Source organism: Thunnus maccoyii, chromosome 6, assembly GCF_910596095.1.
Source record: "Thunnus maccoyii chromosome 6, fThuMac1.1, whole genome shotgun sequence".
Taxonomy (NCBI): Eukaryota; Metazoa; Chordata; class Actinopteri; order Scombriformes; family Scombridae; genus Thunnus; species Thunnus maccoyii.
The window spans coordinates 30309801-30326238 of NC_056538.1; the positions used below are offsets into that span (position 1 = coordinate 30309801).

The 16438-nt window shown below is 41.2% G+C and overlaps 2 protein-coding genes across 13 annotated transcripts in view; both read left to right on the plus strand.

The window, feature by feature from the left end:
- Nucleotides 1-6347, plus strand: part of slc8a2b (solute carrier family 8 member 2b) — a 177978-nt gene extending 171631 nt beyond the window's left edge. For all 10 annotated transcript variants that reach the window (XM_042413775.1, XM_042413782.1, XM_042413779.1 and 7 more), the window contains one exon: nucleotides 973-6347. In XM_042413775.1, coding sequence (XP_042269709.1) covers nucleotides 973-1349 — 377 coding nt within the window. In that variant the 3' untranslated portion in view covers nucleotides 1350-6347. The remainder of the gene's footprint in view (nucleotides 1-972) is intronic.
- Nucleotides 6348-8710: 2363 nt separating this feature from the next.
- On the plus strand, nucleotides 8711-16174 carry srsf7a (serine and arginine rich splicing factor 7a). Of its 3 annotated transcripts, none has more exons than XM_042413790.1 (8): nucleotides 8711-8936; nucleotides 10152-10385; nucleotides 10540-10716; nucleotides 10859-10945; nucleotides 11364-11405; nucleotides 12504-12548; nucleotides 12810-12908; nucleotides 13799-16174. In XM_042413790.1, exons 2-8 carry the CDS (start codon nucleotides 10162-10164, stop codon nucleotides 13890-13892), a joined length of 768 nt encoding a protein of 255 aa, XP_042269724.1. In that variant the 5' UTR covers nucleotides 8711-8936; nucleotides 10152-10161; the 3' UTR covers nucleotides 13893-16174. The 3 variants fall into 3 exon arrangements, with proteins under 3 accessions (XP_042269724.1, XP_042269723.1, XP_042269725.1); XM_042413789.1 differs by having other exon boundaries at nucleotides 8712-8936; nucleotides 10149-10385; XM_042413791.1 differs by having other exon boundaries at nucleotides 8713-8936; nucleotides 10149-10385; nucleotides 15222-16174.
- The last annotated feature ends 264 nt before the right edge of the window (nucleotides 16175-16438 follow it).

Here is a 16438-nt window from a genome sequence, read left to right on the forward strand (position 1 = left end):
CAGTCAATTTACGTTATATTGAGAAAGAGGTTTCTCTGAGGAAAAGTTAATAAATAAGAGCCTAACATGGATTTTGAGGGCCTAAAGGTTCTGAAATAACAAAACATACCTGCAGCCTTGTAAGCAAACTGACACTGATTTGCCTGGCCTTCCACTTACCCTCAAAGTTTCTTGTGAGATCAGCTGGTTTAAGGCAAGCAGTGACCTCCGGGGCCTGAAAAATGGAGAAGTGCCAAAAACTGCAATTCCTTGAACGGCCACTTGAGGCTCTAAAAGCAAGTCAATCCCCATAGACCTCCATGTTAAAATGCCCAACTTTACAGCAGAAATAAACATGTTTACAGCCTGTTTTGGTCTCTATAGCTATTGGGGAGTGGAGGGGATGTTTATAACTCACCTGTTTAAATTTTATGAAGCCATAAAGTTATGCATAATTAAGGATATGGCTGCAGGTGGCTTGTTTCAGCCCACCTCATCTCCACCTCTTGGATTAGCCCGGAGTGAGGCACAGTCAGGCACTGCCAAGATGGTGACGGCCGGAGCCACCCACTTTAAGCTTTTCAGAAACCAGTGGGTGATGTCACTGTGGCTACGTCCATTTTTACAGTCTATGGTTTAAGGTCAATCAAGACTTTAGAGTTCTTATTTGTTTTATAGGGGAAATGATAGTATGTTTCCATATTTTAGGAAGAGGGAATAAAAATGACAAGAGAAAATGTGACTTAATTGCACAGCAGAAGACCTCAGCACTCATCTCAATATCTCAATTTCTGCAGGAACAAACATCTGTGTAAAGTGTTTCGTCTCCTCAAACCACAACATGTTCATGGTTTGAGGAAACGAAACCACAACATGTTTGTGGTGAAAGCTGCACCAAATGTGTTAAATTTTTGCTCTAAAGTGCAGCTACCTTTGTTAGTGTGTGCATGTGTGTGAGAAGATGCATCCTTCACTCTCTCCATCTCTTTCCAGACACCTTCGCTAGCAAAGTGTCCGCCATGCAGGACCAGCATGCCGATGCGTCAGTTGGAAACGTCACCGGTAGCAACGCTGTCAACGTGTTCCTGGGGATTGGCGTGGCGTGGTCGGTGGCTGCCATTTACTGGAAAGTCAAAGGAACAGAGTTCAGGGTGGACCCGGGGTCGCTGGCCTTCTCCGTCACGCTCTTCACCATCTTCGCTTTCATCGCCATGGCTGTGCTCCTGTTCCGACGCCGGCCCTCCATTGGCGGAGAGCTCGGAGGCCCCAGGGTGTCCCGCCTCCTGACCACCCTGCTGTTCCTGGGTCTGTGGTTCCTCTACATCCTCTTCTCCAGCCTGGAGGCCTACTGCCACATCAACGGCTTTTAAAAAAAAAGGAGATGAAGAAAGATCTGGAAGAATATTGCACAGCAACACACACATATACTTTAACACTCAGTCACACAGTCCACAGTTTGACATGATACATGTGTTAAGATCATCTGTTTAATAGCAGCCTCGAGGGGTCCTGGTCTTTGATGCAGGGATGCTAAAATACTCCAGAACATGTTCACACACACACATACACACACACACACTATATGTACGCATGTGTAAAACTGATCATACCAAACACACACACACACACGCACAGTTACAGGCATGACGAAGGGCAAAAGGAAGTGTTTGAGGGGCGAGAAGTGTGAATACGAAAGGTTACTGCAGCAAAGTTAGCAGAGAGAAGACGGAGAGAGAGAAAGAGTCATTGTGAAGTTGACATTTTAGCGGTTCAAAGACGGTTTTTGTCAGCCTCCGGAGTTTCATTCTTGCGGCGTGGCGACTTTTTTTATAAGCCAGATGGAGGAGCTGTCCCGTATGTAGGATCGGACCACTGATAGAGAAGAGCAGGCCTGTTAGTGTTAGGACAGAACAGAAACCTGTGAACATTCATCAATCTGAGTTGCGTGGAAGGGACGACGCTCTGTCTCTCCGTCCCTCCCACCTCTCTTCTGTAACTTTACCGGTACAGCCTCACGTGTCTTCACTGAGGAGGTGGAGCGCCGCGGGGATTAAAAAAAAAAAGGAGTGGAATGTTTACAATAATAATAACATTTAGTTTGTTTACTATACGGGGTACTTACTAAGTGGTGATGCTTGTCTAATACACGATATAGATGAGGGCGGTTCTCCACGCACGCTGTAAATAGTACATATCAGTGTACATAAAGAGTGTAGTGTTTGCAGTAGGCAGACGGTGATGCCTACCACTGAAAAATGTTGAGGGAGGAGGAGGAAGTTATCCACCTGAATGCATCGTTACATTTCTGTACAGAAACTCAAAAAGAACAGGAAACACAACAGTTAGGTTTCTACTTCCTCTGTCAGAAACAGTGCAGACTGGATCCCACACGTTGGAAAAGTTTAGCTTGAGCTGAGCCTGACTGGGAATGAAATTTGGCAAAGTCTTAGCTGGCCAAACAAATTAATGATCGTATGACCTGTACTTCCCAACATCAATGTCGGTAACCATTGCCCAGCTGACAGAGGATTTTTTTTTTTTTTTTGCATGTATAGACAGATACAGAGTCACATATATATACTATGTAAAGGGGAATGATCAGTTTCATACTGTAAATTTTACATCCCTGCATTTGTGCTCAGTGAACTATCAGCTGGTCCTTGATGTTAAATCTTCTTGTATAAAGCCGTGTCTGTGTGTGTGTGTGTGTGTGTGTGTGTGTGTGTGTGTGTGTGTGTGTGTGTGTGTGTGTGTGTGTAGGCAGACAGGAAGGAGGAGGGGGGAGGAAGGGTGTTTGGTCCAACGGGGATGATCTGAGAGGATCAAAAAGGGACATTTTCCTCATAAGAAGGACCAAAAAAAAATGTGACACACGCCCGCCCGTCTGTGTGGAGTGTAATGAAAACACACTGAATCACAGCTGGCTGCCATTCAGTCCGTCAGTCAGTCATCACTGTGTCATTTTAAGTAGTGACAGACTAATCCATTACTGTGGCATGTATCCTGACAGACTAATCCTTTATGTGTAGTGGCAGCAGCATAGTTGAGTCACACAAACACGCAGGGGGCAGTCAAACTTAACAGTGTTAGTTTACTTTTTATGAAGCGTGAAGCCTCTAAAGCCAAGTGAATTTCGATTGAGTCGTTTAAACCCAACGATAAAAGATCTCCTGTCATCAACACTGAGTCTACAGCATATTGTCCAAAGTCCTAATTTACACAAGAATTAGGATACGGGATCCTTTAGTCAACACCACGCTGATGCTTCAAGCGTCCATACTATGCCTTAAGAAAAACTCTCAAGTAAAAATCTAGTATTCAAGTTTTTAGCCGTACAAACTCTGTCCTGGCTGCACTTTGTTTGATATACTGTAAATCCTGTGTTGCGTTTTTTCTTTTTTCTGATATTTCCACTGGTTCAGCTGACTGAGTGATTGTAACGCAACACCAGATCCAGGTGAAACCACCCCATGAAGTTTCTCTTCTTGTGGGAAAGGGATTGTTGTAATTCGTCCCTGCCCGTAGTAGTAGTAGTAGACATACTAAACATCACTTTCCTTTTTGATGGAAAGTCTGTAAGCTGTTTAGAGGGACTAAGTAAGGACTTTGTTTACAGTCTGTAAGCAGCAGACAGTGATTAGCTTTTGCAGCTAACAGCTAACAAGACTACACTGTCTAACCTGGGCGTTTGTACAGTAGCAGCAGGTGTCATTTTCACATTGTAGGTTTAAATCAGAGACTGTTTGTATAGTAGTAGTATTATCAGATCATAGGTTGTTTTCAGTGGAAAACAGATTAGAAAAACACGGCCCTTCGAGGCATCTACGTGTCGCTCAGTATTGCACGGCGGAGTTGGAATGTAAACTAAAATGTTCACAAGCTACTGAAACGACAACCAGAACCAGAGAGGTGCAAACCAGTGAAAGGATACTGAACTATATGCAGAAATCCTCTGATTTGCTGTGACATTTACACGCCGACATTTTCCGGTTTATTACTTTCAACGTTGAGATATATGAAGCTGCGAAGTCAGTGCATGAAAATATGTCATAGAGGATTTAGTGGGCAGTGTGCAACTTTATTGTATGATTAAAAAAAAAAAAAAAAAGGTAGAACTAGTTGACTCTAAGCTTCGTCTGGAAGCATCTAGATGGGAGTTGATCTCGACACATCACGGTCAACATTATTATTATTACTGTAATATTCACTGCCTAATGTCACTTTGAATATTTCTGTAAGGACATTGTACTTTGTGCTGCAGGTGCATTGCAAACATTTTCTCTTTAAAGCGCCTCGAAAAAAATCTTCACCCACTGATGATAAGCGCTATATAAGTGGAGTTTATTACACTATGATATCAGAAAGATTCAATTCGTTTACCCTTAACTAACTATACTTTGTAAACTTTCTAAAAACCAATTTTTGTATCTTTTCCTTGCAGATATAGCCAAGGTAGATTTTTTGTACTTCTAAACAATGTTTAGAACAGTATCAATATATACAGCTGGTAGAGTTTAGTGTAGATTACATCATTACTGAATTTTAGTGGATTAGATTTTGATATATTTTCCACAGTGAGGAAACTCCCCTTTCGAAACTGCTCCGACAGTGTAGTGTATCATAAACCGAACATAATCTCATCTAACCTACTGATCGTCTGCTGACTCGTTTGCGTCTCTGTGTCACTTATGTATATTTCTTCTCACGAGATAATTTATTTAGATATTTATTTATTTACAAGAAGATTATTTATCTATGGATAAGCTGTGCCGCAGGTCCTTGAGGCGAACAGTTTGGAGTTTAGTTCAAGGAGTGTGGTTTCAATGTGCAATACAGGAAATAAATTTAAAAAAAAACACATCTTTCGTCGGTAGCTTTGACGAGAGGCCAGTGCACATGTTTTTTTCTGCTCCAGTGTTTGTTGTAAGCCTCTGCCAACGTACATTTCATTCATCCGGTTCTCTTAAAGGAGGAGTTGTTTTTTTTGAGTGTAAGTAGCATGTTTACATGAAGAAACAGTGTGGAACATTGCCAGTATATTTGTCAGTCTCGGGTCGTCTTGAGCTAAAGAGGGAAGCTTTTATAGATATCGGTGGTGGCCGTGAGGCAGGTCAGTGGTGTGTGAGAGTGTAACAGTCGTTTAACTGTTATTGTAGTACAACAGGTAGGACCAAGATTACACATCACACGCAAATACATACACATACACACACATATACAGGTCTGCTGAACTCTTGTGTAATCTATGACTGCTGGGGGAGAAGAATGAAGCATCAGCACCCGGCGGCTACAGAACGGATCCGCTCTGATTATACACACCCAGCAGATGTGACCCAGGTCCGGCTCAGCACCCACATACAGAACTGTCTACAATGTCGGGACAATGTTCCATGTTTCCATGAACTTCTGTACTAAACTGTCTGGCTTCGGCCTTTGCTGTTCTGTAGCTAGATGTGATGCCCTCCCCCGCCTTTCGCCACCCTATCCAGCCTCTCCTCCTCCTCCTCCTCTTCCTCCTCCTCCTCACCCGACCCCTCCTCTCTCCCAGTGTGTGTCAGTGTTTGCTTTCCCCTCCGTGTTCCTCTGCAGATGCATGACGAATCCCCCCCGTGTACGTGTGTTAGCAGCATGGTCTACTGTGATGGACGCCTATAGGCATATTTTATCAAGTTGATTCCCCACAGTTTGAATCCAAAAACGCCAGTGAAATAAAATGAGCAAGTGGCACACACACACAGATACAAACAGTGCATACAGACATGAACACAACACACACACACACACATAAACATGCAGCATTTATGGATTCAGTGTCTACTTTAGAAGCTGTGAAAACAAAAGCTTGCTCTGTTGTGTCATGGCTACATCCACAACGAGCGACATCCCAGGTCATCTTTTGTTTGTTGGTGTACGATATTTCTGTGTCTGTGTTAGTGTACCCCCCCCCCCCTCTTCTTCTCTTCTTCTTCTCTTCTTCTTCTCTTCTTTGTCTCTTCTCTTCTTCTTCTTCTTCTCCCATTCGCTCCCTCCCAGGTCTTGCTCTTCAATGTGTCTCTCTGTGAAGTTTTTTCCTGTGATGATGAAAATTTCTCTCTCTGCCTGAACCTTTGTAGGGGAAATAATGACTGAGTTAATACAATATCATGTGATAGACATATACATTTATTCAATACTGTAATAAATTATTAACTGAAGATGATATTTAAGTTTTTTTATGAAATGTGGGAGGAAAAAAAAACCTTAGAAAAACATGGCAACTTGTTTTTGAGAACGTGGCATGAGGTGTAACGTGTTACTGAAAGAAAACAAAGGTCTTTAATCAAGTACAGTTGACCTTATTTGAATATAGTTTATTTATTTTCAAGGTTGAACGTGTCTGAGTCATTATTTTTGCACTAAATGAGCATACATCACTCAAACTCAACATGGGCGGAGTATAAAACAAGGATGTTAAAAATATAATATAGAGATAGAGATTCAAAAATCCATCCATGAAACTCAAACACAACCACATACACTCATCATGATCAGGATCCACAAGGACCTTTTTTAAATATTATGTGTACAGGTGTAGGGGAGAGGAGGGCACTATACACCAGGCTAGTATGAACTCATAATTAAGTTATTTTAGATTTATGGCACTCAAAAATCAACTGACAGAGGAATATGTATTATTACTCTGTGACACTACTAAAAAGATTAGCGGATTGAAATAAAAGAATAATTGATTAATTTAGTAATTTATCAAGCAATAAATGTCAAGTATTCTCTGGTTCCATATTGTCAGATGTGAAGATTTGGTGTTTTTTTCTATATCTTTATGTTTTAGGTCACTTCAATGGGAATAATATAGATATTCATGCTGCTTATCTTTATAAATGTACACTCAATCCACCAATATCAAGCAACGCACCATCTAATGAATTATATCATAGATATGATATCATATTATTACATTACAATACATTACAGGGCTTATTGAAAGCATAGTTAGGGCAGGAGAGTTAATTATTTTATTAATTATTGATTTATTCATTTAATTATCAGTTAATGTTACTCTAAGTAAGTGATCAGTACAAGTGAAGAAGTTTGTTAGTGAACACGTCGCCCTCGCCGGTTGATTTAGAAACTTTTTACAATTAATTTAAAGTCGCCCGTCACTCAAAAATGTGTTTTGTTTATTGTGACTTCACTTAGATGCTTGAGTTTCACTGTTCAGAATGACGTATGTGCAGAGTTTGTTCTCACATTAATCTGCTGAAATTGAAAAGTTTCTCTGAGCTCACTGAAGATCTAAGTTTAAGGGGCCTGCGAGCGTGATTTGTGACATCACAACTAGTTTGGAGCCAATCGTGGACCAATATGCAAGTTGCACAAGTGTGATGTGGAAACTTGAAGCCTCCAATTCACAAACACTGAGAATGAACTTTACAGTGAAGTACGAGACATCTTGTGTCCAGAAGGAAAACTTTAGACATAAAATATATTTCAGTGTTTTCCCTAGAATTTTTGCAGGCCCGGTGGTATGCACCGAAAAAACCCTAAAGAGACAAGGCACTCACATCGCGTCAAGAGTTTCCCAGGCAACGACACAGAGATTGACTCATGTTTCAGAACAATACCGCACAGACACTCCCAAACGCAAATGGTTTGGGTTGCAGGGTTGTAGTTTATAACTGTGACTACTATATAAGGCCTATAATTATTATAATTATTATAATTATTATTATAATAATTAGGCTTATAATCAGTGCTGGAAAGTAACTAAGTACATTTACTCGAGTACTGTACTTAAGTACAGTTTTCAGGTACTTGTACTTTACTTGAGTATTTCCATGTGATGCTACTTTATACTTCCACTCCACTACATTTCAGCGGGAAATATTGTACTTTCTACTCCACTACATTTATTTAACAGCTTTAGTTACTTTTCAGATGAAGATTTGACACAATGGATAATATAACAAGCTTTTAAAATACAACACATTGTTAAAGATGAAACCAGTGGTTTCCAACCTTTTTGTCTTTTGACATCTTACAAAAAGCAGTGTGTAGTCGGGGTCACATTTCAGATGTCTATGAGTTGTTAACAGCTCCACCAAATAGTGATTTTTCTCTCTAAACTTCTCACATGGTTTCATTTCAATAAATGTTCAAATGATCCAATATTTCACCAAAAATCAAAGATTAGAGAAAAAGTCCAAAAACTGAAAACAGATTAGTGTATCAGAACTTTGTTTTTTCTTCTTTCCTCTCCCATTAATCATCTCACAACCCCTCAGATTTATCTGATGACCCTTGGGAGGTGCCCAACCCCTAGGATGGGAACCACTGGACTAAACTAGCTAACTGTATATAAAGTAGTGTAAACTAGCTCCACCTCCAGCAGCTACAACAGTAACATGCTGCTGTAACACTGATGCTTCAGTATTAATAATCTAATGAGGGACCAAACCACTACTTTTACTGCAGTACTTTAACTACATCAAGCTGAAATACTTGTGTACTTTTACTGTAGTAGGATTTTTCATGCAGGACTTTTACTTGTAACGGAGTATTTTTACACTTCTGTATTGGTACTTCTACTTAAGTAAAGGATCTGAGTACTTCTTCCACCACTTATATTATAATAATATAAGTTTAATAATAGTTTTTGTTCATTAATTTAGATCGTGAGTTTAATCACTGCATTTTGAAAGCACCGGAAGCTTTTTTTGAGTCACAGTGCGCAGGTGCGGATGTCACGTGGTCAGGTCGCGGGGTCGCTTCCCGTTGCTAGTTAGCTGTTCAACCTGCGCTAGAGACATGTGGGAAAGTCGTTAACGTTCGTACGAGTGACTATTTGGCTCGTTCAGTGTTCAAAAAGACTGTGTTGTGGTGGTAAAGACCACCTCAGGCTGCTGGACTTTCCTCTCTGCTCGGAGGTTCGTTACAAATCATCGGAACAGCGGAAGAAGGTAACATTGTGACCGCCATTGTTTATGAGCAGTGTGAGCAGGGCCCTGACTAATTCCTGGATTTATATATATATATCGATACACACATATATATAGTATACAGATAATGTGAAATACACAATATACCTTAATAGATATACATATAACTTACATATACCGATCAAAGGTATATTGTGTGTTTGAATTGAGTCGTCGTTAACTTGCTAACGTTAACTCATCAATTAAGCCGTTTGTCCTTAAAACGGGCCCCGCTAAGTTACCAACACCAACGGATCTGTATCCTCCAGTTAAAAAACTAATCGCATTATACAAATAAAATAAATCAGTTGTGTCCCCGATTAAAGTTCATTCACGCTGATTTTAGCCTCGAAAATACCGTTGTAGATACAGAGGCCTGCTGAGGCCGCGTTTGGCGCGCTAATAGGCGACGCTGCTGCACCTGCTGAGCTACCAAACCAGATGCAGAGCTACCAAATCAGCTACCAGAGCTACAAAATCTGCTACCAGAGCTACTAAATCAGCTCATGAGCTACCAAAGCAGATGTTGAGCTAATCAGATGTTTTCAAGCTCTGCAGCCGGTATCTCTGAAATCTGTAGCGGCTGCAGAGATAGTATTATGTTGCAGACGGTGACCTTTGAACTGAGGGCAAAGAACTGTAACATCCCCCACAGGGATCAATGAATGTAATCTTTATTAGGCTAATTGTGGGGCTGCAAACTGATTTATATTGCTGTTTATTGTCTTGATAAATCAGTTAATTATTTAGTCAACAAAATGTCAGAAAAGGTGTTATCTTCTGGTTAATATTTCATAGGACATTGATTTAGTTTAGTAATAAATTAATCCATTCAATGAAATTATATGATATATAGATATGACACAGAACTGAAATATTTCCTTGTTTTCATTATAAATTCTTAATTGTTTAGTTTATTTTTCTTGTTCTTGTATAATGTATATGTATAATTCTATATATGTATATACAGTGTCATTTTGTTTTTGTATTTATTTATGTTACATGTATAAAATATACATAAATTGGTGGAAAAAGAACGAGAAAGTGACCTCTTCACATCTCTGGTTTTATCTGACCACATGTGCAAACCCCAAAGACTTTCAGTTTTACTTGAACAATGACTGCAACCATGTTTATTTTCTCTTGACTTTTTCATTAATATCGATTAATTGACTATTCATTCTATCCTCCCAGCAGACAGGAAAAGATGTCGTACTACTCATCCTCCCGTAGTTCATCTCGGGCCACTGACTGTAAAGTGTACGTGGGTGACCTGGGCAACGGTGCCGCCAAGGGGGAGCTGGAGCGAGCATTCAGTTACTACGGCCCGCTGAGAAGCGTCTGGGTGGCCAGGAACCCACCCGGTTTTGCCTTTGTGGAGTTTGAAGATCCCAGAGATGCAGAAGATGCTGTGAAAGGAATGGACGGAAAGTGAGTAGTAACATATTTACAGCTGTGCAATTTAGAAATCCCTCCTAAATAACATTCAGACCTACTAACACAAAAATCTTTTTCTCATGCATTAATCCTTACAGCCTGCATGAAGACTGTAGCAGGAAATAAAACAGTTTTTTTTTCTCCGCAGGGTCCTGTGTGGTTCTCGTGTACGTGTGGAGATGTCAACAGGAATGTCCAGGAAGGGTCGCGGGCGCCCCAGCCGACGCCAGTTCGACCCCAATGATCGATGTTACCAGTGTGGGGACCGGGGCCACTACGCCTACGACTGCTACCGCTTCAGCAAGAGAGGCCGCCGCAGCAGCAGGTGAAGGAACACACTCTGTTTTTCACACGTTTATGACTGATATAATGCACGTTGTTTTCTCCCATTCTGCTGATCATTTGTTGCTCTGAATTTTCCAGGGAATAAGGGATGGGAATAAACTTGTTTGTCTTCCGCATCACAGGTCTCGCTCTCGTTCTCGATCTCGCTCGAGGTCCAGATCCCGCGGACGCCGCTACCGCTCTCGCTCCCGCAGCCGTAGCCACAGCAGGTAAAGTCAGCTCATCAACACAGACACGCCTCATGAAACAACAGGAAATGCTAGTTCTGGGTGGTTGTTTACTACGTGAAGACAGCACAGACTGTAAATACTATAGTCCTGACTGTATTGAAAGGCAAATATGCAAGTGTCATTTAAAGGCATGACTCAGTCCTCCTGAGTGCAATCTATCCAGCCAGGCAGTTTTGGTGTCATGTTCAGGGTTTAGAGATATCAGTTGCAGCTCAGCTCAGCGTTATGTGCTTTTGGTTCTAATTTTTGGTGCCTTTGAGCATCATAAACCAAACTGTAATGATGACTAAAATCACACTGCAAATAAAAATGAGCTTGTAAATTGTGTTTATAATCAGATGAGCCTTAAATGTATCTCCAGGTTGCCTTTTTGTGACTTTTCTTTTTACTTTCTCAGGAGCCGTCGTCGATCTCCATCCTATTCCAGACGCAGGAGCAGGTAAGAAAACAGCTCGTTGAATTGTAATAAACTGTTACGGCAGCACATTCGTTCTTGTGCTTTTTGTTCTGTCGGCGAGATACGACAGCTCGGCCTCTCATTGGTTGCGTTAATCCAGTTTTGCAGCAGAATCCGAGGGAGGGTAGGATGCGATGGTTATTGCCTCCCTCGGGGATCAATTAAGTCCTCGTGCAGTGTGTGTGTAATTGTGATTGTTGCAGGTGCAGCGATCACTCTTTGTTCCCTTTGTTATTATTTTTATCCGTCATTATTGACACTTAAATAGTCCCACACGCTTACAGCTAGAAACACTGTTGAGCATGTCACCTCAATACGTGCTGTAACTTTTATTTTTTCAAGCATATTCCAGTGATTTTATATGCATTTTTTTAAAATATTGAATGGTAGTCTATGGGAGGAATGATCTACGTCAGTTGGAAAGTTGAAAAACTCTTTGAACCTTGTGTGCTTGGACATACGTCGGCTTACAGACCTCGTTCAAACTTGTGATACAAGTCCAAAGTGAGAGTTTTTACAGCAGTTTTCAGCTCTCATCAGTGTGTGACATCATCAGGCTAAAGCACTGATTTTTTTTAAATTTATTTCTTTTATAGACCAGAGAACAGCTGATCTGCTGCCACTAATGATGTACAAACCTCTGAGCTACAAGCTTTGGTTTTAGACAAATTTGTGAATTTGTGCTGTGGATTTCAGGGATCCCCGCTGGCTCTGTGGTTAAGCTTTCCCCGTTAGATTGCAAGGTTGTGGTTTTGATACCATCTCAGGACAGCCTCCCTAACATTGCTATTATTAACAAAGTTTCCATGATGAAGATAGATATGCACGTTATCGACTCGCTGTATACCGTCCCACGCACGATTCTCATAGAGCCTCACTTTCAGACGGCGGCTACGATATGAGACGAACTCGCTGCAGGAGCTGCGGCTTGTAGCAGCAGCCAGAGCAGTAGCAGTCAACAGTCTAATCACACACATTTTCTTCAGGAAATGCACAACCTAGTTTGTTGAGTCGTTAACGCCTCAGGTGTCGTTCCCACCACAGCTGTAATTAAACCCGCCTTATTTCCTGTAACAACAGGTCTGGCTCCCCAGCCCGTTCCAAGTCCAGGACTCCTGTGAGAAGGTAAGCTGCAAGTTTTTAAATCACAATTACACAGACAGCCAGAAACTGAACAACACTGTTGTTGTCATTCCAAACGCATCAATCCCTGAGACGTACAAAGTAAAACTGTTTAAGTGATGATGCTTGCACACTTAAAATGATTGCTGCTGGTGTGTTGGTTTGTTTTTTCTCTTCAGTCGGCTCGTCACCTCACTTTTATCCTTCTTGTGCCTTACCATTCAATAGTGTTAACATGTAAATATTTTTCTTTCTTCTCTTCAGTCGTTCCAGATCTCGGTCTCGGTCCGGATCTGTGCCCAGGGGACGCTCTGTCTCCCGATCCCGCTCACGATCTCCGTCAGCCAATCACAAGAGGAACAGGTAAACCTTCAGTTTAGATGTCTCTCATTCCCTGAAATAGGGTGTAGGCTTGTTTTTATTAAGTTTCTAGTACGTAGTCCTGCCCAGTTATTGTTGAAGTATGTAACACCTCAGTAGGAAGGTCTAGATCATCCATTTATAGATTTTTTTCAGGTGTTCAAAGCACAAACTGTCTTCCAAGAGAGGGTCAGGTTAGTCAGAGCTAGGTGCTTCATCCTAGGCAGGGAATGTTAAATAGAGTTTCCTTCCAACCGGGAGCGTCATGCTGCCGCCAAACGACTGCCATGTCGAGAGATGACCGACCACAGAGGACCCTCTGCCTCTCAACACAGAGAGATTGTGAATCTTCTGCCGAGTCTCCTGCCTCTGCTGTTGGGCCAGTATTGGAGTAGGGGAGGGGGTATAGAGGACAGCGACTTTTGGCTCTCTGCCTGGTGTAGGGAAGTATAAAAGGTTGAAATGATTTGACCTCTCTCGTGTGCTCTTTTTTATTTTTTTTGTCAAACTCTTGAGAGCTCTCGCAGTGTCAGCACTGTTTTTAACCTCCAGTCCCACTTGATCCTGAAAAGAGGGCACATGACAGACGGTCTCGGCTCAGCGTAGACGTAGCCCTTTTATTAAATAAATGAGTTTAGGCTGATAGAGCAAAGAGAGAAAATTGTATTTATCAGTTTGACAAGTGTTTGAGTAAAGCTAATCAGAGGTAGGATTATAAATGTTTTTCTTTTTTTTTTTTTCTTAAAATTGTAATTCCCCAGCCTGAATGTGGCTAGATCAAGAAAACTCTCCTGCAAAAATATAAGTTGAGATACAAAAACGACACCATTTGGTGTAACTTACGTTAAGCATCTTTGCAGAAGTTTTGTTTATTTTTCATATTTTCTTTAAAGCGTGTGGTGGGAGCTGAGCACTGCACTGACACTGCAGCTGATCCCAGGCCCAGGGTCTGCCAGCTGGCGGTGTGTACGTCCTGCGGGAGGGTGACTAAGCGCTGACCTGAGATCAGCCTTCGCCTGCAGCTGGTGTTAGACAGCGAGAAAGAGGTCGACCTACCGACCGAATCCTCCCCACAGTGAATGAATGGGTGACCGTCTGTCCAACCGACGCACACGCTCAGACGAGATCAGCCCGCGCACACATACAGTTGTTCTACTAGAGTCACCCAGCCAGCCTTCAGATCTACCAGAGGGCTGACCCACACAGTTCAGAGTTCGACCACTACCTTTTTAAATCCATTACCTACCTACCAGACCCCCCTTCCTACCTACCTACCAGAGTTCTTCGGCCTCTGTCTTAGCTTCTGAAAGTGAGAGAAAGAGAGCTGACGAGAGATCAGTCTTCAAGAGCCTCCCCAGCGCAGTGTCTCCTACAAGTTGTAGTCATCCGTCCTTCAGTCCTTTCATCCTTCGCTTCTCTGTACTTGTTGTTTCTGCCACTGTCTCCAAAGGTAACCAAAAATCAAACCCCCTGACAAGCTCATGTTGATGGTGAAAGAAAATGCACAGGTTGATGATGTACTCTGGAAAACTGGTGATTTTGTTTTTTATATATATATACATATATATATACATATAGAGCTAAAGTTGAGCCATTAACAAGCATGCTCAGATTGATAGAGTGTAGTTGCATGTGAGAGTGAGTGGATGACTGAGTGAGCGCAAGAGAAGCAACATGAATTTATAAACGGGCTGATATATCTGAGGAGGCTTTGTCAGATTTTTTTTTTTCTTCTTCTTGTGTCATATATGTCGCAACATCATTACCATTTTTGAGCCGCTTTACCTATATAATATCCATTTATAGCACTTTAAACTCAGTACAGTGGTTTTCAAATGTGCATTTCCTTCTCTGCTAATGGTATAGAACAGTTTTTTGCTCCTTTTTTTTCTCTAGGTGTGTTTTAGTTGGTGGAGGATCAAGGCCTAACTGTCTCCTCAAAGAACAGAAACTATGCTAACTATCTGTTCTAGTAGGAAGTGAGGAGACAATGTCAATGACTTGTGTCATTTATTTTGAAGAGGTTTGCCCCGGGGGTTCAATTTTGTATGTAGCTTTTGACCCCCAGACAGTTATTTTTCCAGACATATTAAGATTAGTTGCCGTAGACAAAAAAAAATAAACATAAAAGTAAACAGTGTCTATCGGTCTGAGAGGTCAAAGAGATATTCAGACAGTTAACAAATATGGGCGATCATCCAAGTCTTGAACCTTCATACTGTTTTAAGTTGTTTAATAATGTGGGTTTTTTCTTTTTTCTGATCGTTCTTCCATCCTCCCCTATGGCGAGCTAACTCCTCTCTGTTTCTGTTTCAGTCGTTCCCGTTCAGCAAGTCCAAACCGAAGCCCTACGCCAGCAGACGACTGAGTGAAGAAGAGACTAGTAGTACCCCCCCTCCCCCCCATACCTCCCTTCTCCCTAACAGACAGACCCTCAACCCCCTGCACCCTGTCTGCTTTTACAGCCCCTACAGCCGTTTTTTTTTTTTTTTTTTTGTACTTGTTTGTCTAGTCCCAGTCTTTTAAGTTTAATTCCTCTCCCTACCTCCTTCCCTCCCTTCCAGGGCTGTAGTCCTCGCGCAGCCTCAGATTGTTGCAGATTTAGTCAGTGTAGTGGACAGAAACGGGTGTCCGTTTGATGGGGATTTTTTTTTTTTTTTTAAACGCTGCATAGGATGTTTTTCTTCTCAGACGTCTAGTAGCGAGTACAAGAAGCAACACCTACAGTATGTAAATGTCGACTTTTAACAGTGATTCAGTCAGTTCATACAGAAAATTGCATTGGAAGGTAACCCAGTTGATACCAGTCTTGAGGGTGAGACATTGCATTGAACTGCTTATATTATTAAAAATATTTTTTTCCACATTGAGAATTGGTGAACAATGTTTTTTTGTATTGCACTCCAATTAGATTTTTTTTTTTTTTTTTTTAGTTCAAATGCTGTTTAACCAGTCCATTCATAATGGCATAAGCAGATACGTCATTGCCTGCATGCCTTTATATATGATGTCACATTCCTACTGTTTGTTGTTTCTGTGCTGCACTGCCCTTTTTACAAACCTCATCGGCTTCACTGTGTGATTAATAGATTCCCCCCCACATGTGTTGATCTCAGATTTGTTCTCCTGTGACTTTTTTGATTTTAAAATGTGCTTAAGGTTTTTTTTTTTGTTTTTTTTGAAGGGCTGCTTTGAAAGTTTTGTTCTGTTCCTGGCTTCTATGGTAAGACAGTGGCAGTTTTATTTTTGAATAAATCTCCTCAACATACCTTGGTTGTCTTGTGGTTTTTTTTTTATTGTTCACTCTTGAGGCTGGAACAATGCCCCAGTTATTTTTGGAGTACTCCTACTCATATGTGTTGAATAGCAGTCAATGTAATAAAATTTTAAAATAAAAACATTTTGTGCAAGTATTGTATGTTGTCCTGATAATCTCATTTAATAATCTACAAGATATGAGCAGTTTTTTATCATAGGCATATCAGTAGTGCCTTTATTGTACTTGTGTGCAACTATTAAAAGGAAGAAGTGAC

Excerpts from the sequence above, each read along its gene's own strand:
- srsf7a (XM_042413790.1), top strand. The coding sequence starts at position 10,162 with ATGTCGTACTACTCATCCTCCCGTAGTTCATCTCGGGCCACTGACTGT. Across the intron at positions 10,386-10,539 it reads GTGAAAGGAATGGACGGAAA|GGTCCTGTGTGGTTCTCGTG; the intron begins GTGAGTAGTAAC and ends TTTTCTCCGCAG. Across the intron at positions 10,717-10,858 it reads AGAGGCCGCCGCAGCAGCAG|GTCTCGCTCTCGTTCTCGAT; the intron begins GTGAAGGAACAC and ends TCCGCATCACAG.